General features: G+C 35.4%; 2 protein-coding genes across 4 annotated transcripts; one reads left to right on the top strand and one right to left on the bottom strand.

Moving 5' to 3' along the window:
* Positions 1-331: 331 nt before the first annotated feature.
* On the bottom strand, positions 332-7,725 carry LOC121268590 (mechanosensitive ion channel protein 1, mitochondrial). 3 transcript variants are annotated; one of them, XM_041172922.1, is made up of 7 exons: positions 7,621-7,725; positions 6,166-7,079; positions 5,790-6,067; positions 5,099-5,199; positions 4,301-4,408; positions 1,172-1,393; positions 332-659 (listed from the first exon to the last, which is right to left on the bottom strand). In XM_041172922.1, exons 2-7 carry the CDS (start codon positions 6,963-6,965, stop codon positions 537-539), a joined length of 1,632 nt encoding a protein of 543 aa, XP_041028856.1. In that variant the 5' UTR covers positions 6,966-7,079; positions 7,621-7,725; the 3' UTR covers positions 332-536. The 3 variants fall into 3 exon arrangements, with proteins under 3 accessions (XP_041028856.1, XP_041028849.1, XP_041028863.1); XM_041172915.1 differs by lacking the exon at positions 7,621-7,725 and adding an exon at positions 7,441-7,612; XM_041172929.1 differs by lacking the exon at positions 7,621-7,725 and adding an exon at positions 7,416-7,592.
* A 14,157-nt stretch (positions 7,726-21,882) lies between these two features.
* On the top strand, positions 21,883-24,068 carry LOC121260530. The gene is made up of 3 exons (XM_041162481.1): positions 21,883-22,608; positions 23,111-23,677; positions 23,964-24,068. Exons 1-3 carry the CDS (start codon positions 21,883-21,885, stop codon positions 24,066-24,068), a joined length of 1,398 nt encoding a protein of 465 aa, XP_041018415.1.
* Positions 24,069-26,420: the final 2,352 nt, after the last annotated feature.

Below are 26,420 nucleotides of genomic sequence, written 5' to 3'. Positions count from 1 at the left end.
CTGGGACTCTTCCGTCATCTTCTTGTTTTTCTTTTTTCTTTTTTTTAATAAAAAACAACAGTTGATGTGGCGCAGAGTGCACAAATTCATCCGCAAAATGGACTATACGTAGCAGGAGTACATATGTACTCGCTGTGGCAAAGAAGGCCATACCATGGACAAGTGCCACAGGCTGCATGGATTTCCACTGGGTTTCAAGCTTTACTCGAAACATACTTCTTTTCCAGGTGGAACAGATTGAGTAAGTACTCCAGTCTTACCTAAAACAACTTGCTGGATGGAGTAAAAAACTTCATGTGGACAGGTTCCAATATACGATGGGCGATGATCATAGAATGTAATCCACTTTCCAAAATTTTCATTTTAAACGAACAGCTCTCTTTCCAACACAAGCATAAAATCATTATATCCAACATTTCAGCTTTTACCAAAGGGAGAAAAAACAGAGAGAGGAGAGATTTTACATCAAGGCGCGGATTTTCAGATTTGGACCCTGTAATCTGTATGATTCAGTAAAATGTGAATGATTCATCTTGTCATTTGTTATATCCACTGCTCATTTCTTGTGAGCTGCTGCCCAATCTAGCACCATGCTTCTTAATTATCTGCACTGCTTGCAGAAGAATATCTTGTTCTGTAGCGTATAACTCGTCTTTGCTCTACATGATCAAAAATTTCAAGCGGGTATTTTAGTGAAAAATATATACATGAAGAAATAAATAGAAAAATAAATAATGTAAAATCAAGTAGATTATAAATAGTGAAATATAGCACAATTATTAGAAAGATAAATAAGCAGTTCATTTAGTCCAGACAATTACAGTGCCAATTAATCACGGATCAAACTATTTCTATGTTTTCCTCGTATAAAAGACCAAAAGCCTGAATTGATGCAAGATGTTGCATGCTTTGGAATTTGACATCAGCTGTCAACAAAAATCAACCTCTGCATTGAGAACTTACGGACAAGCCTATCACATCTCTAATCTGAAAGTCTGATTCAAATTGTTCTGCTTTTTCTTTTTTCGAGCACGTTTTTTAGTTTCTAATTCTCAGAATTTATTGTAGATTAGGACACAGAAACAGCTTTAAAAGAGATTTTCATAACAAAAATGAAAAAAGCGTCGTAGCACAATTCATTTACCAACAAACTGAAGGTATAAAAATTTACCATATGTTTGAGATTGCATCCAATAGTTAATTCAGCATAATAACTTTCGATTCGAGAGAGGAAACAGTAAGGGCCCTCCTTTTCTAGGAAAACTTTTGAGTTTGATCTTAGCATACTCTTTACATCATTTGATATAAGGGGAATCTTGTCCAAATCATCAGCTTGCACTGGGATTTTGGTGACCATGGCACGAAATTGGGCACGCGACTTGTTCACAATAACCTAAAAAAATTTCAAGATAGATGCTAAATTTCTCAGGACCAATAAATTATGACAAGGGTGATATACTACAGCAGGCAAATAAGAACCACTTTAAATGATAATAATGAAACAGCAATTTTCTAGGTTTGTGTCTCGCTGAGAATGTATGTGTGGGTGTGGGTGTGGGTGTGTCAGAGAGAGAGAGAGAGAGAGAGACCCAAATAATTGTATTCATATCATAATGACAATCAGAGATTAGCCTCAGTGAAGCATTGCAATATAGATACATTGTAATGTGCACTATCAAATAAATGATCGTGGGACATAATACATTAGCATGTCTCTTATAGTACCCACAAATGACAAACAATCTGGACAAACAAGTACTGTGGTAAAATATAACTAATTTTATCTTCTTTTTTCAACTCTTGTGATTACCAATTGTATCATCATGCGTGTGGTGTGTGTAATCAAAAGCTCCATTCAGGAAATTGCAAGAATAGCACTGCAAAGAAGAATAGAGGACATTTCATCCTATGTAAGGAATCTTCTTTCCAAACATCTGTCATCCCAAAGAAATGGTTATTTAGTAATGTGATTTTCAGAGAACAATACTCAAAAGATTTATGATAGCTCTTTTCTAATACAAGCCATCACTTCCAACAGTCATTGCCAAGTAATATGTGAACTGGTTAATTGATCTTGAGCCAGATTGCGTATTAAATTCTAGTATGCATCTGAACTCATTCTTTCTGGAGAATACCCGCCTATGGCAAGCGCACAAGCTCAAAATAATATTAGACTACAGATGAACATCATGACTAAATCAATTAACCCTAATTAAGAAGGGAGAAATTGAGGAAGAGCCTCAATATAAGTTTTTTTTTTCTTTCCTTTTGATAATAAGTAAGAAGATTTCATTAATTAGCGCCTAAGAATATAATACAAATAATTAAATCCTGGTTTGGATAGTGAGATGAGATGAGATGATCTGTGAATAGTAGTGAAATTGTTTGAGTTAAGATTTTTATGGGATTTTGGAAAATGAGAGAGAAAAGATTGAAGAAAAATATTATAAAGTTATAATATTGTTATAATATAATTTTTATTTTGGAATTTGAAAATGTTAAATTGTTTTTTGTGTTTTGCTTGAAAGTTTGAGAAAGTTATAATGATTAGATAAAAAATTTGAAAATTTGAAATTGAAAAGTGTTTATCTTTGTGGTGTTTGGATATCTAGATGAGAGTGTCTTGGTATCCATACCAGGCCTAAATCTACCTCTTTCCATTAATTTAAGCTTTTGGGACAAGTGGTAATTTCAAATAGCATCAGTGCAAAGGTCCTGAGTTCGAACTTTAAAGTTTCGTTTGGTTACACAGTTTAAATAAGATGAGATGAGTTGAGATGTTTTGTTGAAAGATGAATAAAATATTGTTATAATATAAATTTTTTATATTAATTTTATTTTGAGATTTGAAAAAAATTGAATTGTTTATTATATTTTGTGTGGAAGTTTGAAAAAATTGTAATGATTATATGAGATGAGATGAAATGAGATGGTTTGGTTTTGACCAGCCCTAAATCTACACTTTGCTCTATTTAATTAAATATTTCACTTGTTGAGCCCACTCATTGAGAGGGAGTGTAAAGAATATAATACAACTAATTAAATCTACATCTTCTCCCATCAATTTAAGCTTTTGGGATAAGTTGTGATTTCACAAAGCACAATGGCACAACCCAAGTACACACAAGTAGTATACATGAGAAACACCTAGCTTGTAGATGAAAAGATTCTGGAAAATCATGTTGTCTAAGACCATTAAAGTTTACATATACATCCCAAGAGATAAGTGTGAATAAGAAATTCTTGAGCTCCTTCGTCGCCCATCCGTGATCCTTGAAGGCTCTATCATTTCTTTCAATTCATATACACTGAATAAGGCATATAGGGAACCTTCCACACTGCTGCAATTCATGGGCTGCCACCTAGCCCTCTCCAAGCATAGAAAAGCTCTACAACTCTTGAAGGCATTATCCACACCAGTCCAACACAATTGAAGAAGTCACTCCACAATGCACTTGCAATTCACAATGAACTAAAAGGTGATCAACTGACTCCCCACTCGTCTTACACATGCAAAACCAGTCTGCCACAACTATATTTATCTTTCTCAGATTATCCACTGTGAGGATCTTCCTGTGTGTGGCTGTCCTAGCAAAGAATGTAACTCTCATGGGTGCCTTTCTTCGCCATATGCTCTTCCATGGGAAAGGGTTATTATCATGAGTGCAGAGACTATTATAACAAGATAGTACTTTAAACACCCTCTCTTTGATGGAATCCATCGAATCTTATCCTCATTTCCCCTCCTCGCTCTAGTGGATTATAACAAGTTAAAAAACTCACTCGAAATCACCAATTAAGCGCTACAAAAGCCTCCTTAGCACAAGCCACGCTATGCACCTCCTTAAGGGCCCCATCCCCATCCCCGCACCACACATCATGCCAGAATCTAATTATGGATCCATCTCCCACGTCAAATCTAACTTGCGCATAGAACTTCCCCCAACCTCTCCAAATATTCTTCCACATACCTACTCCATATCACCCTTGTACCTCCTTTGTACTCCATCACTAGAATTTTTTTTTTTTTTTTTTATAAGTAAAAATAAATATATATTAATAGGAAAGAGGCATAGCCCAAGTACACAAAAGGTGTACACAGAATACACCTAGCATCACAACTAGGAACTAGAAATGGAATCATGGATCCACTAGAATTAGAAGACATTGATCAGTGTATCAAGAAATGGTCCACTTCCATGATTTAACAATGACAGTGTGATTTTCTGATGAAGCTTTTGAGAAGTTACACAAAAGGAGGAAACAAGAGGAAAAACAGGAAAAAGAGAGAAGCACCCACCTGACTAGAAAACAGTGAATTTGGAACTATGACAGGGAACTTCTCCGCATTCAATAGGGATGTGGTGGTTAGCCCCATTTCCACCACTTGACCTTCTATATTACCAGCCTGCAATAAGTAAACATATTGATAGTTCATACAAGAAACAAAAACTAAAATATAAAAACAGTGAAAAATAAAATCAGATAGATCTCTTGAATGTAGAGATTGCTCAAGATTGTTGAGATCATAAAAAATATTCTCTTCCAGTTTTCAGTCAAATAAGCAAACAGAAAAACCATAATCATATGGATCACGAAAAGATTACACATCTACATTCCATGCGACGGCCAAATGAAGGACAAAAAACAGACAGATGCTAGATCCCCATTTGTCATGTGATGAGCCATCGAATAATAACTGTTGAACTATTATCTTTTAATGAACATTCCATGGTTAATATGTAGCCAACTGAGGGCTAAGTCACGCTGTTACTCAGACACATTGAAAACAGGCAGTTGGAAAGCAGTGACCGTCTAAAATTTTATAAATACATTATCACATTTTGCAAATTTTCAAATCCTGGCATGCTGGGAGCTTCTGTTTTTCGGCAGAACGGACTATTTAAGTGGACAACTAGAATATTTCTTCACTCCATCATGGTTCAGCAAACTAAGAAAGATCCATTGGAGTTGGGGCATGTTTTCATACTAAAACCAAAGAAAAGCTGCAAGTGAGAAAACATTTTTGCTATCTAAAGCAAACTAATGAGATCAATCGGTACTATGTCCACTAAAGAACAGGAAATAATAAACATACTTTTATTGTGTCTCCAAGTGAAAACGGCTTTGAAAACTGCATAGACAACCCACTGAGTACATTACCGAGGATATCTCTGGCAGCAAATGCAGTAGCAACTCCTGCATAAAGATACAATAACGCAAAAATTAGTTTTATATATGACATCTCTAAACAAGATGGCAGAATGATATTTTAATAGGTAAGGATGACAGAATTACTACCATACAAAAAAATAATTATTTGATAGTTAAATTATAATCAATTAACCACAAGAATTTGCAGCAGAAATACAGGTAAGAGAAAAGACACATCCAACATGTAAGGACTAATTAAAAAAAATAGGAGAAGAAATATTAATGCACAAAATGTGAAAGGCCTCACACAGCAGCAATGACAAGGTTTCATTTTCCTGTGATACATCAGAAACAGAAACATATAGTGTTGCAAAAATCCAATGAGTATTGGCTTAAATAGCACTCGTCCAAAACAAATGGATGATCAAGAATAAGAAACGTAAAAGACATAGGACTGCAAAAATTTTAGTTTATTCTCAGAAGTTTTTTCCACAATAAGGTTAAGATCATCATTTGCAAAAAGGAATGATAGAGCATAAGAGATTAGCAGCTAACACTCACCACCCATTCCACCAACAGATCATCATTTATGAAATTGAAACAAAGAGCATGCTAGATTAGCAGCTAATACTCACCTCCTATTCCACCAACAGTCAAAATAGATTGCACAGCAACCCCACATGCCTCAGCTAAAGCCATTATACCAATCACGAATAGACCAATGGATGAAAGTTTGTCTAAAGCCAGCAACCTTTCCCTATCAGGCCCCGCTAAAATTTGAGCCACCAACACACGAGTAAACACATTCGTCTTCCACCGATGCAAAAACCATATAAATGAAAGGATAATTGCACCTCTCCATGCCTGTGCAAGGTACTGTGATGCTACAGTGGTTGGTGCAACCATCACACAACTACAAATCAAAGTCGTCATGATTATCCCAGACAACAGAAAAGATGATACAAAATGCAAATCAAAATATGATGAGGCATATGTTTGGGAGCCACTAACATCTGCGAAAATGCCATGAAGGTAATTAGATATCGCACTGGATCCTCCAAAGCACCCCATACACTTTTCTCGTATGGAACTTGCTCACTAGCCAGGCTTCCAATTGGTAAAGCAGAAGAACCATGTATGGTATACTTGTGAAATCTCCTCAAAAGCCTAGGCATAACCACCCAAGCCAATATGGTACCAGCCAAAGTACTACCAACTGGAATAATTACATTTTTTAGATAGGGATGGGAATCGAGCAATTGATGAACATGGGGGGTCAGTTCATCAGAAGCTTCTTTGGCCTTCTGCCCAGTATAAGTTGCCGCATCCACTATACTCTGCCAGGTGTCTTTAGCCTTATCAACAAAATCACTTGCAACAACACCACTTGCACCAGAACCATCAGGAACTCCTGTGTCCCCAGCTCTATCAGCTTTGCTACCAAAAGATGATGAATATGACCGGTAATTGGACAAGGGGCTGATCAATGTAAGAGGACTAGTACTTTGGAAGCGCAAGTTTGATAGGATAGGTAAAAACAGAGTTGAGCGTCTGATCTTGTAGTGTTGAGTATGAACAAAAGACTGAGAACCTACTGCTCTAAAATGGTTATTTGTAAGAGTTTCAGGAGATTGTGATTCTTTTGTGTAGTAGTTGCGATTCACAATACCATGCAACGGTCTTACATGAATCAGGTTATCATACTTCACAAGTTTCAAATCATAGTTGTATGATCGACATGATTGAACTTTCCTACAAGAATTCACCGAACTATGCAGTGATCTTAGAAAGGAAAACCTCACTCCAGCCATAATAGGAACTTAGTAAATCAGAGGAGTTGAGGAAGACATCAGTTGAAAATGATATATGCCAACTTGCGAGATCGGACCAAACGGGATCAAGTAACTTACAAAAAGAAGCTCAATCTGCAAATTATAAAATATGCAAAAGAAATATCATCAAACTATTTTCAGCTACGAGAAATTCAACTTACCAATGGCAATGTAATCAGATTTAGGCGTTATAAATACCAGTATTATAGCTACAAGAACGATGAGAAAACGTGTATACATAAACCCTAAACCTCTGTTTGGGTGATGGTAAAACGAAGGAAAAGAACATAACAGAAATCCTAAACTCAGATATATAACAAGATGAAATCCAAACTACACATAAACTCTAAACCCCAGTCTGAATGCCGAGAAATGGTTGGGCGAGGGGGGAGAAAAGAAAATAGAACTTGAAATCCTATATTTTCTCACATTTTATTCCAGAACTTGGACATACCAATCCACGAACACATTCACCAGTCCTAGATTCAGCTAAAGATAGAAATCAGCATGGCCCTGAACACACCAAAAGAGAAGAACAAAAATACACAACAGCCCTGTTTCAATTTCTTCTCATTTATCTTTATTTTAATCGCGTTCTCCGGAACCAAACAATAGAAAATTTAGAGGAACTGACCTGCTATGGTTTTTTTCTTTTTTTTTTTTTCAATGGATGAAATTTCAGAAACTAAAAAAGAGAGCTTCTTTGCTTGGAAAATACGACAAGAACAGCTAGAAGAAGTATCTAACTGGACGCAGTACCGGTTAAGGGATTGTATCCGTTTCAGTCTCTTTCGAAATAATCTAATAAATTATATATAAATATATATTATAAAATAATAATCAATATATAAATAAATTATATATATATATAAATTATAAACAGACTAGTCTAAACTAGAAATCGAAAAATGAGCTTATAAGTAAAAAAATATATTAAAGATCAAAACATCAGCCAATACGGATAGAAATACAAGCCAATATGGATTGAAATATAAACCAATACAATTTATACGAAATTTATGTAATGTCTGTATCAGACCAATAACCAGTACGGCATATTTCAACGATACCAGCCGGTATGATATTTAAAAGAGTGACTAGAACAGGCTGGTTAAATAGACAATAAGTCTTTGTGATCGGATGATTTAATTCTAGATTGATGGAGCTCGTCTAAGATTTTGGAACAATATAAATTTTAGAAAATTATCGGTAATATACTCTTATCCGACTTTCATATATTTATGTTTATGATCAAATTACATTGACCAACAATTTAATTTTATTTTTCTTTAAAACAGATAAAGAATTATATAAAAAACGATAAAAGTATCACAGATTAGATGGTATAAGAGTTTCAAATATGAAAAATAATATATATAAATCTCAAAATGTATAAATTTTACTGAAGTTTTTTATAAATAATAAAAAAAGGACTCCACTGTAGAAAGTACAAAAAGCTCATTTTTACTTGATAGAATCTATATTTTTATAAAAAGTATTAGTGTATTTTTTTTATTTTTTAAAATTATCTAAATATATTAAAAAATAAAAATAAAAATAAAAATAATTGTAGAAAGTAACTGTCGGTCAATTAGAGTGGACTACTCTGGGTAGCAGAGTAGTTCGACTCTTTTACAAAGGAAAAAGCTAGTTTGCCAACTCTACTTGACTGCTCTACTTCACCGTTCGTAAAAAAAAAAAAAAAAAAAAAAAAAAAAAAAAAAAAAAAAAAAAAATTATTTAATAATTAAAAAAGTGATTTTAACTATATTTGTATATTTTTTTAAAATTTTTAAAAATATTTAAATATATTAATAAAAAAAAATTACAGAAAGCAATTGTCGGTCAATGAGTAGCCCGACTCTTTTACAAATACATACTGGAACTTCCCCAGTGTCTATCCAATCTTCATATTTAAGGCATCTTTAGCAAGCTTATAAGCAGCAGTGTTATCATCACGTTTGATATGTTGGACTGACCAGTTTGAGAACCAATTCAGAGAGAGAGATAGATATATATATATATCTATTTTATTTTCTATCAGAAAACCAATCTGGCTCCAATCTCTTGTCTCCTTGGTTAGTGCATTAACCACCTGAAGCCATCCCTTGAGAATAATCTGATTAGACCAAGGTCTTGACAGAAGTTGATAGACATCATAAATGCATAGGTTTCTGCAAGAAAAGCACTTGCAGGCAGCACCCTAAATACTCGAAAAGTGTCTATTACTCGTCCCGACTATGGACCCAATGCCTATTTTTCCCTTCTGACTTATCTCTTTTTTTTAAAAAAAAAAAAAACATATTCATTAATTAATAACGAATATTAAAAACTAATCTCAAACATATATTACAAGTCAACTATAATATTAATAGATTTTCAATACACACATGATTGGCATGTTCTAATCCAATATTGAAAACCTCTATAGATCTAAAGTTTGAGAAATAGCACAATTCTGATCAAGACAGAGTTAATCAAACCATGTACTCCGTTTAAGAAGGAGTAGAGTAAACCGCATTCTGGCTAAGACGGAGTTGAGGACGCACTCTACAAATGAAAATCTAAGAGATTGTATTTTTTTATTTTTATTTTTCTAAAAATAAAAGACATTACAAAAATTAAAAAAATAGAAAACTAATAGATTACATCTTTGAAAGATATAGATCTGGATTTTCAACCTTGGAAGAAAAAAATAACACAAACAACGACTGTGATGGCGTGTGAGGGACACACACTACGCTGGAGGTATGGCGAACGATTAGGTCTGAAGTAACTAGTGGTCTTGAACTCAGAAATGTCACATGTGGCGGCAGAAAGGCACCTTGAATGGCGGTGCGTGAAATACATGCGTTGCTCCATTCGATAAAATTATTCGCCCGTTTGAAGGATCGGCTTCTAGGAAGCCTGCGGTGGGGCATGTGGTGGTCGACGGATGTCAGAGAGTAGCAGATCGGCCTTCCTCCATACTTAACCTTAAAAAATACCAAGAAATGAAAAAGAAAATGAGAAAACTAGAGATGGGAGGAATGAGAGATGAGAGAGAGAGGGAGGGAGTTTTTAGAGAGAATGAGGAGTTGCTCTCTCTAAGAAACTAGGGCTACCGTTGTGACTTATCTAAGGCTGCATCTCAGTTGACTTTATAGGCTCCTACTGGAGGTTTCTTCTATGACCGAGCCACCTGTAAGATATTTGGTCTAGGGGACATAAGAGTGACATGAGCCATTCCTAAATGCATGTATCTCCTCCTTAGCCTTTTTGACAAGCGTATTTGGTGAGTGAAGCCCTTTCCATGTGTAATTGAATTCCTCCTTGACCAAATTATTTTTGCTAGCTGCCTCTTCCAGCTTCTCCTCAGTCAGTTTATGATTCAAATGTGTCCATAAGATAATTTTTTTAAAATGTGAAACCTTTACAAGTATTGGATATTAATCTAAAGAGTAATGCTAGATTCAGTTCTGGGATGTACAGGTCTTACGCACTCTAGTTAAAAAATATGGGATCTACTATTAAAAAAATAATTTTTTCTTGTAAATCTCAAATTTACCCACTTTTTTTCAAATAGTGTTGCTAATGGGCCCTATGATTCTGCGTCCGCAAACTTACCATTAGTACAATTCCACTTTTTTTTTTCTTTTAAACATTTTAAAAAAATACATCATTTCATGTGGCGCCCCCAATTCCCCTTATATAAATATACAGGGATCGAGACGCCAGGATGGTGACAACACGGTCACACATCCCAACGAAGTGCCAGTGTGTGTACATGCAACAGTGTACAAATAAAATAACGCAGTAGATAGTCAACTAAGTACCAGAATTTATTTACAATCAAACATCAGTAAAAATTTAAATAGCAGTTATACAGTCATCCATAAAAATATAATACAATAGTTTTCAAATAAACAAACGAGTGATCCCAGATCACTCCTCAGGCGGAGCCGTCTCCTCAGGCTCACCCTCCTCCTCCTCATCTGCATCAAAATCTGCGTTACCACAAAATGGTATCGCAGGTAAGTATGACCTCAAATAACAACGTAATATAAAATACATTAAATGCAACTAACATGCATGCACATGATGAAATATGCATTTTTCCACAAAACATCATTTTTCCCGAAAATGATAATTTTCCAACACACGCCAAAATCTCATTTTGGCCCAAAATATCCGTAAAACATTTTCCCAGAAAATGATTTACCCAAAATCCAACTCGCACTATTTTCCCAGAAAATAGTGCATTAATTCCAAATGCACCATGCATTATTTCCATATGCACCATGGCCTCCCCTATGGACCATCCGCACGTCCTGGCTTCGTAGCGGTGCTCAGTTTCGCACCCAGCGCGTACATGACCAAGCACCCACACTACGCAACGAGCGATGCCCAGTTCCGCACCCAGCGCGTACGTGGCCAGACATCCTCTAGTCCCCGCCAGCAGAAGGACCACGGAGTCGGCACGAGACCATCTCGTTCGATCCCATTGTCGCACGGCGACAATCCAGAGGACGTTACTCAGTATATTCCGCTCCCGAGCAACCAGAGCAGCTCCACCGAGTTAATGCCCCATCTCGGCTTGGGGTCGTGATACACACGCACCAAAAATTCATTCTCACATGAAAACCCAGTTTTCATAAACACATGAACATGAATGCAATACACGAAAACCCAGTTTTCTTTTACAAATATGATCATGCATGAAATAATGAAATGCACATGTACCAACACAATATCCAAACCAACAATTACCAATCCAATCAAATCCAACCAAACAACTCCAATCACAAATCCATCCGACCCCCGAACTCCTCGGACTCAGTCTGGCATGCCAAAAAATACAGTGAAATGGGTTAGTGCAAAAATACATTTAAATTACGAAAGTTCTTTGGAGAAATACTTACAGTGCAATATAACAATTTCTGAAGGATCACGAAGTTGAAAAAGGCGACGTTTAAGCAACACCACAGTGTAAAATACACGATGGCCGTGGGTCACAATACCAACTTTCAAACGGAGGCAAACGAAGACCCAAGATTGATAGGGTAGGGCCTAGGGAGGTCGGTGAAACTAGTGGTGGTGGTGGTTGGCCGTGGGTGGCGGCGAAATGAGTGGTAGAAGACCAAAAACACCTAATCGGAAATGTGGATGGTGGAGCTTCACCGGTGGCGGATCGGAGGTGGGGTTGGGTCCAATGGGTTGCCAAGAGGTCGAGGATGATGTGGTAAGAAGATGGTGGCCAATGGTGGTGCGACGGTGGCGCAGCGGCGGAAAGAGTGCCGCTGCTTCAATGGGCTCGTGGTGGCTAACGGCGGCGCGAATGGAGCTGGAAACGGAGGTGTGGCGTCGCCGGTGGCTGGGAGAGCTGGGGAGCCGGGCGGTGTCGACCACCGCCGGCGCACGGCGGCGGGCTGGGGGAGAGGAAGAACGGACGGAGAGAGAGGGAGGGAGAGGGAGTTGTGCGCGGGGAGGGGAAATAAGGAGGAAAGAAAAGAAAAAAAGAAAAAAAAGAAAAGAAAGAAAAGAAAAGGAGAGGAAAGAAAAATAGAGGGAAAAGAAATGAGGTCCAATCCTCATAACTTGGGTCACAAAAATAATCCAACGAAAACGATTTCAAAACCTCAAGTTAAATAAAATAATTTAAACGTAATGGTAAAGTCAAATTGAAATAATTAAATCCCACAGTAATTAATTAAATATAAAAAACAATTTAAATGCACAACAATAAATAAATATTAAGAAAGCACATAAAAATTAATTTTCACCAATTAAAATCATAGAAATAAACTCATTAAAAATCCAACCAATTTTAAAATACGAGAATAAAAATTTAAATAAATAAAAATAATCCTTTAGTAAAAATACACTAAAATGCGGGGTGTTACATCCTCCCCCCCTTAAATAAAATTTCGTCCTCGAAATTGGCAAGGTCAACATTAAGACTAAGACAGGAATAAGATTCAACTAAGAGCAGACTAAGAATATACCGCCAAAATAGTCCGGCAAGGCCACTCTATAAGCAACAAGCCCAACCTTCTCTACGATCTGAAAATAGCCAACATATCTTGGACTAAGCTTTCCTTTCTTACCAAAGCGCATAACGTCTTTCATAGGAGAGACTTTAAGATAAACTCAATCACCTACTTCAAAGGATAAGTCTCTTCTTCTTGTATTTGCATAACTCTTCTGGCGATTTTGCGCTTCCGCCATTTTAGTCCTTATAAACTGAACTTGATCCTTCATTTCTTGAATTATCTCAGGCCCAAACAATTTGCTCTCGCCAACTTTATCCTAACACAAGGGCGATCTACACTTCCTTCCATACAAAGTTTCATACGGGGCCATCTGAATGGAGGAATGAAAAATGTTATTATAAGAGAACTCAATAAGCGGTAAGTGATTCTCCCAACTTCCTGAGAATTCCATGACACAAGACCGCAACATATCCTCAAGAGTCTGAATAGTACGCTCTGATTGGCCGTATGTTTGGGGGTGATACGCCGAACTAAACTTCAATTACAAGTATCTTCTCAAAATTCAAGTCACCATTAATTCTTCAAATCAGCACAATTTGAACTCCTGACTACAACAAAAATACCACGCTTCTGCTGTGCACTCTGATATTCGCCACATGCATAAAACTTACATCCTCATGAAACTAACACCATCGAGTTCAAGGTGGCTCCATTCCTACTAACCAAAACTCTTATCACAATTTGGTAGAAAAAAATACTCTCTCCCAAAACCATGAGTTATAACTCAAATTCCTCAATTAACTCCAGCTGCCTTGATCAAAATCAAATTCCATAAAATACACCCATGATCATTGACAGAAAATCAATATCAAACAACCTCAACATCTCAAATTGAAAATAAGCAACGTCAACCCAAAATACATTCATCTCCTCTAAGATAAGAAACATACTTTAAAAGACTCAATTCCAACCTAGCGAATCAAAAGAGTGCCTAGAGACTTCTACCTAACAACCTAAACCCGAAAGCTCACCATCTACATTCTAAACATCATCTAATCTAACGGTGACCAAACTCACAACGAACCACCATTGACTTCACCAAAACATAAACAAAACCTCCTTGGTAACTCGCCCACCTATTTCTACTCCAATAAGCTAGTATTAACACAACTAGTTCCTTCAATAGCACATCACTATTAAACCTCAGGGCAAACCATACTGATCAAATATTCAATCTACCAAAAGCCATTGCAAAGCACCCAAGGATCCTAATGCTTTATTACCCCCACATACTTGATCATATTATCCACTGTTGATGCCTAAGCTTCAACTTCGAAGATCTTTTCATACACCATACATGACATCCCATCAATCTCTTCAAGTTAAATAACAATGTCCTTCATTCAACCAACTAGATGTTCAAACTCCAAAAGAAAGTATAGCCTCAAAAATTTAAATTCCTAGGTAACCTCAAGTCACAATTAATTCCTGAATATAATCACAATAACTATTCCCAACCATGATTCATTGAGTAACCCACTTCAATTGCACACTTCGATCGACTCACCAAAAACTCCAAGCCAAGGTCTCTTGAATTACTACTATTGTGTTGACTCCTCTTCCACACCAACTAAAACCACTTCTTCCAAACCACATGAGACTAGGACCTATACTCTCCGAAATCCATAACCACTCACCACTACTATACATCAATCTTACGCACCCTTAGCCAAAATCAATAATCCTCCAAACGTGCAGGTGATCATCATTACCATTTCCATCACTAAACCTATATCCTCGAAATCAATAAGAATCATTTCTTAAATCATCACCATCTATTATCCTTAAAATTGGTATGGATTAAATCATTAACCTGTCACTGTAACCTCAAGCTAAAAACAATTATTAACCGAACTAGATCAACATCTTCCATCTCCAAAGAAATTCTCCCTAAAAAAAAAATTCTCATATCAGTAACTTAACTCAGATCCATATTTTAATGCAGCCATTCAACTCTGCAATTCTAAAACCTTAATCCAGATATAAATCATTTCCTGAAATCCTCAAGATCGATGAACTCAAATCTAAAACATTCGCCTTATAAAACTTGTAAATTCTAAAACCCCAAATATTATCAAATTGCTTATCGAGGTCGGCAAGATCAAAAACTTCTAGTCTAAGTAATCTCTTAATTGCTTGTTGAACCTACCAGCTTAAATCCCATTAACTTATTTTCTAAAAAACTATGGGGCCACAAACCTTAGATGAACTTCTCATAAATCTAACATTGACATTCGTTGAACTTACAACCTCTTACCCCAAAGACTCATTACCTAAATTCTACGGAACCTAAATCCTCAATTATCCTAAGCAATTAAAAACTATTCCCCTCCTTAGCAGCAACTTGAGTACCTAATCCAAAGAGTTCACCCAGACCCTGATGTTCAAGCCTTGATATTAAAACAACCAATCACCAAGAGTTCAGGCCTACTATACCAATGTTTAAGCCTAACAATGGCCTTCTCAGTTGTACCATCTTCCTGTCATAACATAACCCTTAACCCGCCTTTCAATTTCGAACAAAACAAAATAAAGTAAAATTCCATAAATAAAATAACATACGACAAAATGCATAAAACCAATGAAGTAGTTCACCAGAAAATAAATATAACAATAAAATAATCCGCCATAAAATAAAACAATTAAATTAAAATGACATACAAATAAATAATAAACAATAAAATTATTATACAATAAAATAAATAAACACCAAAATTATTATACAATAAAATAAATAAACAACAAAATTATTGTACAATAAAATAAATAAACAACAGAATTATTATACAATAAAATAAATAAAGCCAATAAAACCATACTCAACCAAAGGTAAACACTAATTAAAGCAATAAAATCAAATAACATCAATTAACATAAAAATAAAATAGCAATAAACTCATAATATAAAATAAATAACTTAACTTACACCACTTAAACAAAAATTTTATTATTTTAAAATAATAATAAAAATAATTTTCTGGTACTATCCTAAGGGACATGTGGTTTTACCCAGAGCCGAACTGTTCTGATACCACCTGTGGCGCCCCCAATCCCCCTTATATAAATATACAGGGATCGAGACGCCAGGATGGTGACAACACGGTCACACATCCCAACGAAGTACCAGTGTGTGTACATGCAACAGTGTACAAATAAAATAACGCAGCGGATAGTCAACTAAGTACCAGAATTTATTTACAATCAAACATCAGTAAAAATTTAAATAGCAGTTATACAGTCATCCATAAAAATATAATACAATAGTTTTCAAATAAACAAACGAGTGATCCCAGATCACTCCTCAGGCGGAGCCGTCTCCTCAGGCTCGCCCTCCTCCTCCTCATCTGCATCAAAATCTGCGTTACCACAAAATGGTATCGCAGGTAAGTATGACCTCAAATAACAACGTAATATAAAATGCATTAAATGCAACTAACATGCATGCACATGATGAAATATGCATTTTTCCACAAAACATCATTTTCCCCTAAAATGGTAATTTTCCAACACACGCCAAAATCCCATTTTGGCCCAAAATATCCGTAAAACATTTTCTCAAAAAATGATTTACCCAAAATCCAACTCGCACTATTTTCCCAGAAAATAGTGCATTAATTCCAAATGCACCATGCATTATTTCCATATGCACCATGGCCTCCCCTATGGACCATCCGCACGTCCTGGCTTCGTAGCGGTGCTCAGTTTCGCGCCCAGCGCGTACATGACCAAGCACCCACACTACGCAACGAGCGATGCTCAGTTCCGCGCCCAGCGCGTACGTGGCCAGACATCCTCTAGTCCCCGCCAGCAAAAGGACCACGGAGTCGGCACAAGACCATCTCGTCCGATCCCATTGTCGCCCGACGACAATCCAGGGGACGTTACTCAGTATATTCCGCTCCCGAGTAACCAGAGGAGCTCCACCGAGTTAATGCCCCATCTCGACTTGGGGTCGTGATACACACGCACCAAAAATTCATTCTCACATGAAAATCCAGTTTTCATAAACACATGAACATGAATGCAATACACGAAAATCCAGTTTTCTTTTACAAACATGATCATGCATGAAATAATGAAATGCACATGTACCAACACAATATCCAAACCAACAATTACCAATCCAATCAAATCCAACCAAACAACTCCAATCACAAATCCATCCGACCCCCGAACTCCTCGGACTCAGTCCGGCATGTCAAAAAATACATTGAAATGGGTTAGTGCAAAAATACATTTAAATTACGAAAGTTCTTTGGAGAAATACTTACAGTGCAATATAACAATTTTCGAAGGATCACGAAGTTGAAAAAGACGACGTTTAAGCAACACCACAGTGTAAAATACATTGTGGTCGTGGGTCACAATACCAACTTTCAAACGGAGGCAAACGAAGACCCAAGATTGATAGAGTAGGGCCTAGGGAGGTCGGTGAAGCTAGTGGTGGTGGTGGTTGGCCGTGGGTGGCGGCGAAATAGGTGGTAGAAGACCAAAAACACCCAATCGGAAATGTGGATGGTGGAGCTTCACCGGTGGCGGATCGGAGGTGGGGTTGGGTCCAATGGGTTGCCAAGAGGTCGAGGATGATGTGGTAAGAAGATGGTGGCCAATGGTGGTGCGACGGCGGCGCAGCGGCGGAAAGAGTGCCGCGGCTTCAATGGGCTCGTGGTGGCTAACGGCGGCGCGAATGGAGCTGGAAACGGAGGTGTGGCGTCGCCGGTGGCTGGGGGAGCTGGGGAGCCAGGCGGTGTCGACCACCGCCGGCGCACGGCGGCGGGCTGGGGGAGAGGAAGAACGGACGGAGAGAGAGGGAGGGAGAGGGAGTTGCGCGCGGGGAGGGGAAATAAGGAGGAAAGAAAAGAAAAAAAGAAAAAAAAGAAAAGGAGAGGAAAGAAAAATAGAGGGAAAAGAAATGAGGTCTAATCCTCATAACTTTGGTCACAAAAATAATCCAACGGAAACGATTTCAAAACCTCAAGTTAAATAAAATAATTTAAACGTAATGGTAAAGTCAAATTAAAATAATTAAATCCCACAGTAATTAATTAAATATAAAAAATAATTTAAATGCATAACAATAAATAAATATTAAGAAAGCACATAAAAATTAATTTTCACCAATTAAAATCATAGAAATAAACTCATTAAAAATCCAACCAATTTTAAAATACGAGAATAAAAATTTAAATAAATAAAAATAATCCTTTAGTAAAAATACACTAAAATACGGAGTGTTACATTTCACTAATAATCAATTCCTTAGCTATTATGAAAAAAAAAATTAAAATACTCGAACGGTAACTGTGAGGGGCAAAATCATGGGGCCAAGTATCATTTTTTTTTTTCAAAAAGAGTGTGCGGACCTATACACCCTAAATTGTAAATATCATTTCTCTATATCCAAATTGATCCATTTGTTCAAAATCTGTTATTTTATTGACAAAAATATTGACATGGCACATACTTGTTTGATCATAATCAATTATAAAATGACACATTTCATATATACGCAGCCAATATTTAAAAAATATAAAAGCACAATCAAATCCCAGGAAACATAAAATGCTAAAAAGTAAAGGGCAATGTTAGGGTGCAGATCAAATGTGCATCTCAAATATGCACATTAGTGTAAATGAATTTTTTTTATTTTTTTTGTTTTGTTTTTCTTTAAGTATTTTTTAAACATCTTAACCATTAAGAAAAAAATAAATAAATTTATTAATAGTCACACCATTAAGGACAAATAAAAATAAATAAAATATATAAATGGGCACACTTGATGGGCATATTTGAGAGTCATACTATCATTTTTAAAAAATAAAATAGTAATAAAATAAAATTTAATTTAAAGTCAAAAAATAAAATTTAAAAAAAAACAGCTGAACTAAAAATAAAACACCTAAAAATATAAAATAATTAAATTAAATTCATAAAATATTTTTTTTAAGAAATACTAATACCTAAAATAATAAACTAAAACGGCGAGAAACCAAGGTGTTCACTCACGATTAGGGGTGACAATATGTGACAAAAATCATGAACCCAACATGAACATAACACGAAATTACCGGGTTTGGATTTGATGTTAAAGGATTTGAGTCAAAACAGGTTGACCCGTTAAGACATGATTTATTAACGGGTCAACCCACTTAACAAGAAATTAACCTGTTTTGACACATTTAGATTTTATTTCAAAATTTAAATTTTATTATTGTTAAGTTGTAATATTAATATTTTTCGGTATGCTTATGCTTTTATTGTTCTTATTGTTGGGATTGTAATTTTAGACATATGCTCATTTTTGTTATTGTATAGTTTGTAATATTGATTTTATTATATGTTAAAATTTGAAAAATATTGATATATATATATATATATTTTAAGATATTATTGTTACTAATAAATATATATTTTAATTTTTATGTGAAATTATGTTAATTAGGTCAAATGAGTTTTGTGTGTTAGTTCAATCAATTTACATGAAACAGATTTAAATGAGTCATGTTGTGTTAATTTATTTCTAATTAATTATTAAACGGGTCCAAATGGGTCACACGATCTGTTATCTAAATGGGTTGAGGGTCAAAATTTAACACGCTTGACACGATTAGCTTAACGGGTCGAGTTCGGGTTGACCTATATAATCGAATGTTCATGACTTGACATGACACGAACACGATCCAAAAACATGATTCGCCACCCCTACCCAAGGTCTATTATGGGTGGCATCTTTTTTTTATTTTTATTTTTAATTTAAAGTTTTTTCTTTTATTAATTTATTGTGTTTTTTTTTCTTTTTAGTTTTTGGGTTTTAATTTAGTTCTCTATTTTCTGTTCTTAGTTTATAATTTATCCATTTTATTTTTCTTAGATTTAGTTTATGAATTTTTGTTTAGATTTTTCATTTTTGAAGTTTACTTTTTTTGGGGTATTTTTATATTTGACTTAGTTGATTTTTAAATTTATTTTACCTTTTAATATTTATGTTGACCAAACATGTTGACTTGGAAATTTTAAATTTTTTTTTTAAATGCTAACTATGTGCGAAGAGGATGAACTTTCCTATAGCGGCCTACAACGCAAATCATACATGTTTTCATTTTTTTTTCTTTGTTATAATAATTAACTTATTCTATTTATCATCTTACACTATATATTTAAAAGAAAAAAATTAATAAAAAAATATATAATATAAAAATGATGATCAATAAAATTTTTCAAAGAAGATATGCCCGTTGTATGAATATTGTTTATGACATGACAAGTATCAATGTATGCGTCACGTTAGCATTTTGCGTCACTAAACTAAAGCCAATAATCCTTTAGAACTGTTTCAGCGCGGGAAATTAGTTTGAAAAAAACCAAACCCAAAGACTGCATAATAATTTGTGAAAATAATTCTAGGTCATGGGTAGGGTGATAATACGTGACACGACCTATAAATTTAAGACGAATACTATATATGTTTACGTAGTAATATTGATATTTCTCAATATACTTATATTTATTGGTTTGTAATATTGGTATTTTTTAATATGTTTATGTTTTTATTATTGGGATTGTAATTCTAGATCTATGCTCATATTTGTTATTACAGGGTTTGTAATGTTGGTTTTATTATAGGTTAAAATTTAAAAAATCTTGATATTTTTTATTAGTAGATAGTCTTATATATAATTTTTTTTAAATATTGTGACTACTAATAAATATAAATTTTAATTTTTGTATGAAATTATGTTAATCATATCAAATAAGATATGCGTGTTAGTTCAATATATTTACATGAAACGAGTTGAAATGAGTCGTGTTGTGTTGACCTCTTTCTAATTAATTATTAAACGAGTAACACGAAACGACTCATTATTTAAATGAATTGAGTTTGAGTTTGACACGTTTAGCTTAACGGATCGGGATCGGGGTTAGGTTAACCTGTATATTTAAATGTCCATGACTTGATGCAACACGAACACGATCTGCAAACAGAATTGCCAATATCCCTAGTTACAAGTAAATCAATTCTGCAGGTAGAGAAAGTAATTAAATATAAATTGAGTAATGCTTGATAAGTCATAGAGTGTGCAAGTCTCACTCACTATCTTTAAAAAAAAAAAAAGTAGAATCTACCATTAAAAAAGATAAAATTTTCATGTTCAAATTTATCAATTTTTTTCAATGAAAATGTACGGAACTTACACATTCTAAAACTGCAAATATCTATAAACCCCTGTACCGTGAAAAACATTGCAAAGGCCAGATTCACTGTAGTATTTGGAGAGACTATGCTATTTGGGTTTCATAGAATATCTGAATTACTTACCTTACTTCCTTTATTCCACTCTAATCGTATGCCTAATTCAATGAGAGAGAGGTACATAAGATTAAATGTTCATGTGGATAGGGACGTACCCAATTCTTAGCTGTTTATGGGATTAAATTACTTTGGTTTTAGTAGGGGAAGGATTTGAAACTTTTTTTCCCACGCGAAAATAGCACATACTATTTTCAGTTTTCTGGATAAACTTAATTAAACTTATACGTTGTTCAACTTGAATTGGATAACTCGGTAGAATTTAGAAAAGAGTTCTGTTTTCAGAGGGCTACTTCAACTTTACAAATTTATAAGCCTCTTCATATCAATATCTGATCACCTCTTAAATTCTCAAACCCTCCCCTCTAATATCTGTAAACCCTAGTACACCATGAAAAAGCTTCATGCACCGGCCTCTAATCTCTGCATACCCTACACCATGAAAACCAATACAAAAAATTCAGAAAAACTTCGCACGACTTGGTCTGTTCTAAAATCATTGGCCTACCTTTTCCTCTTGATTCCTGTCATATACGTCTTTTGCTCCCTAAGATTCATGGATCTTTCCTGTTTTTGTACCAAACAAGATCTCACCACTCATCACAGATCCGACATAATCTTATCGCCATCCGGACTGCCAAGAACTGATCAGGGTCATGATCCTGAACCCCCAAAGATCAAAACGAACCTCTCCCACGTAGTTTTCGGCATTGGAGCCTCAGCCAAGCTCTGGGATCATAGGAAAAACTATGTCAAGATATGGTGGAGACCAAACGAAACGCGTGGATTTGTTTGGTTGGACAAGCGTGTCAAAACAGAAGCTGATGAAAAAAAACTTCTACCGCCATTGAAGTTCTCCAATGACACCTCGAAGTTCACGTACAAAAACCCAGCAGGCCACAGATCGGCGATACGCATATCGCGCATAGTTTCGGAGACTTTGAGGCTGGGTTTGGAGGATGTGAGGTGGTTTGTGATGGGGGATGATGACACTGTTTTTGTTCCTGACAATTTGGTCAGAGTTCTACAGAAATACGATCATAATCACTACTATTATATTGGTAGCACGTCCGAGAGTCATCTGCAGAACATACATTTTTCGTACAATATGGCGTATGGCGGTGGAGGGTTTGCTATTAGTTATGGGTTAGCAAAGGCGCTTGAAAAAATGCAGGATAGGTGTATACAAAGATACCCGGGTTTGTACGGATCGGATGATCGGATTCAGGCTTGCATAGCGGAGCTTGGTGTTCCTCTCACCAAGGAACAAGGATTTCACCAGGTTATTCTTTCATATCATGACTTGCTTCTTTTTGCTAATTGTTTAGAATACATGCAATATATACTGTGTTACTTCTCATCATGTCCGGTACATATTTCAGAGCAATGATCAGCTTAAATTATTTTTCCCAAGCAACGTTGCTTGGGAATCTAGAGGTGTATAACATATATAAGTCTTTTTACTCGTAAATTTGGGCAGAGAGCTTGGACAAACCCTCCACTCCACACCACATGATGATATGCATATATATATATGAAAAATCTAATTGTAAGCAATTATGATCACTAATATGCGTATTCATTCAATATGATTGGTCAAAAAGTAGATTTTATTGAAAACAGTTCTAATTTAAATTTAGAATATGAAGGCAACAATATTAGTACCCAGATTGGTAAGCAAACTTGCTTATACATAGCAAAACTCATATATATATATATATATATATATATATATGAATTTTGCATGATCTTACTTATTGGTAGATTAATTGTACTAATTTCAGTTTGATGTATACGGCAACATATTCGGACTCCTTGCGGCGCACCCAATTGCCCCATTGGTGTCACTCCACCACCTAGACGTGATTGAGCCGATATTCCCTCATATGGACCGATTCCGAGCCCTCCAACGCCTGACGCTCCCCATGAAGCTAGACTCAGCGGGGCTCATGCAACAATCCATTTGCTACGACAAGACTCGGAGATGGACAGTATCTGTGTCATGGGGCTACGCAATTCAGATATTTCGGGGCATTTTGACAGCTCGAGAGCTAGAGATTCCAGCCAGAACCTTTTACAATTGGTACCCCAAAGCTGACTACAAAGGCTTTGCCTTTAACACTCGTCCCCTAGGCAAGAGCCCCTGTCAATACCCCTTTGTGTATTACATTTCCAACGCTGCCACTACTACCACATCATGTGATGATGATGCACAAAATAATCAAACAATATTTAGCGTCTATTCCCTTCATCAAAGTCCACATCCACACTGTAATTGGAAAATGGAGGACCCTTCTCGGATTGATAAAGTGGAGGTCTACAAGAAGCCCAACCCATATATATGGGAGAAGGTATACGTAATTGATGAATTTTTTTTTTAAAATTATTTTTTAAAACTTGTTGCATATATATGGTTAATTTAATTAGATGTTCAAATTGCAAAGGCCTGATGGCATAACATGATCCAAACTCCAAAATGGAGTTCTTGGGTTTGTCCCCCCTCCCCGACTTAAAAAAAAAAAAAAAAAAGGATGTTCAAATTGGGGACCAAATTAATTAGATGCTTAATTAATTACAATGATCTGCATATTGATTATAAGTAATAACTAATTAGATTAATCTTTGTGTTTTGAGCAGTCTCCAAGAAGAAACTGCTGCAGGATCTTGCCGACTCAGGACAATGGCACAATGGTTATTGACGTGGGAGAATGCAGTGAGGATGAAATTATTGAATTTCGCTGACAAAAACAAGTTTTTTTTTTTTTTAACTGTCTTCTTAATTAGTAAGTTGATTCCTTTACCAATAGAGTTTTCCTCTAAATTAGGTTGTAGAAAGTTTTCTTCAATATATTATATGTCTTATGTCTATATAAATTTTCCATAATATCTCAGATTCCTTAAATATCATGTAAGATTAATCTAGACACACGATAAAATATTTAATTAAATTGGATAAAGTATAAAATCAGTGTTCGAACTTAAGATATAATATAAATAGATATTATGTGAAATTAACACTTGTTAAATTTTATTATTTAATTTATATCTTAACAAAAAGCATGCAAAATATTTATAAATAGGTTAATTAATTTGGCGGAAAACTCTAAACATTCTAATCTTATTTGTATACTGTTTTTAACACATATTATTACAAGAAAAAGTTCCTTTACCGGCGATTTATAAATCGCTGCAAATGGACATTATTTGCAACGATTTTCAACTCGCCGCAGGTTTTAACACGAAACAGTCCAAGACTTCAATTAAAAAGTTTTTTGCAGCGATTGTTTTAGTTTTAGCAGCGAATGTGTGCGCCACAAAAGGTTTTAACTTGTTGCGACGCTGTAATTTACGTCGGGATTGATTCGCCCCAAAACATGAAAATAGATAAATTTCCCCCCAAGCATTTTCCCCCCCACGGTTTGTTCTTCTCCACTTCGACGAAATCCAAGAAATACGAAAACCCACTTCGCCAAATACGTTCCCGATGCTTCCACCTCCTGTTTATGCCGACGGTCACTCATGTTTGTGACGGACGGAACGCCACTTGAAGGCCTCACTGTCGAAGCTCCTCCGTTCACATTCGGAGTCCCATTTTCCCAGCGCCCTTCTCTAACTCCCCCTATACTTTGATGTTCCTCCATGGATAGCTCAACTACAACTTAAAGTTCCTCCTACCCAATTTACACGCTAATTTCTGAGTTCCTCGGCGGTATCGCTCCAATATTTCGAGTCGTTTCCTGCCCCTTGAATTAGATTGGGAAATAGTGCCTCCATATTCGGTTGGGAACTAAGTTTTTGGGCTCTATTTTGCGAACGACCGAAGCTGATTTTAAAGGAATAAATTCTCTTTCAGGTATATTTTTGGGGTCTAATTTTTCTATCAGAGAAACCTTCCTGCATTTCTTATAGTGCTTCATAGGTTTTTTGTTTGTTTGTACAATAGTTTTTTGTCACTGTCAATTTGATTCCCATGTTCTTCCTTGAGGTTTAATTTTTGTATTATGCCTTTTGTGTACGTGGTGGTCTAAGCTGTGGATATTACCATAATGTAGCGATTCGTGGGTGATATTCTTGCAAAAACAGAGCCTTTTCTGTTGCAGGGTTTATGGCCCTTTTTGGTATCTTCTAATATGTAATTAGAAGATTTTTGTAAAGAATGTTGCTTTATTTGAATGTGCATTTCTTAGAGTTTTGTGAGAATTGTTTTGCTGATCATGAATTATTGTACGTTAACTCTTTCTTTTGTATCCATATAGAATAAATGCCTTTTTTTATTGCCCTTCGATTTTTTGTTTTAGATATATACAAATACTTAGATCCATCTCTCTTAGTTTTGTATGATAAATTGATCATCTATAACTATTAGAAATAGAAATAAATGCCTTGTTAACAAGACTCTAGATTAGAAAACATACAAGTGTATTAATTTCTTGCGGAAAGTAATATTGAAACCTAACTCGTGATGAGATATCAAGATCCTTCGCTTCTAGCTAAGAGAGCAGTTAGGGAAGATTGATTTAGAAATTTGGTTGAATTTCATTGCTTTTCTTCCAATTCTTCTTTCTGTTTGCATGCATGCATTCTACCTATCTACTTGCTAGCTGCTTGTAATTCTGAATTCATAATGTCGTAATTCAGATTTCATTCGAAGCAATTAATTTAAGTAAAAAGAAGAAAGAAGGATGATGTGATTTGTCATCATCGTTGAAAGATCAAAGTGATGGATCGAGGTGGAAGATCATTAATGGGTGTATGCTATAATTAGCTATTATATATAAATGAATATATATATATATATATTATATACACGTAGCTGATATATATTATAAGAATATAATTTGAGCCTTTGGAATTAAACAATAGTTTAGCAGCTTGGACTTTTCTGGACAACTAAGAATACTATATATATATACCATTATAAGAAAAATTGTATACAGGCGCAAGGCCAGGATTATAATATTGCCCTAAACAATACCACATATGGAAAATCAATTAGGAGGGTAAGATCAATAAAAGAAAAGTCAGCTTTCTCCTTGTAGTGTACACCATACCAGACTCTTCTCTAAATGAAATTTACAAGTGAAAATCTGGTCC

Source organism: Juglans microcarpa x Juglans regia, chromosome 1D (assembly GCF_004785595.1).
Source record: "Juglans microcarpa x Juglans regia isolate MS1-56 chromosome 1D, Jm3101_v1.0, whole genome shotgun sequence".
Taxonomy (NCBI): domain Eukaryota; kingdom Viridiplantae; phylum Streptophyta; class Magnoliopsida; order Fagales; family Juglandaceae; genus Juglans; species Juglans microcarpa x Juglans regia.
This window is presented reverse-complemented; position numbering and strand designations above follow the sequence as displayed.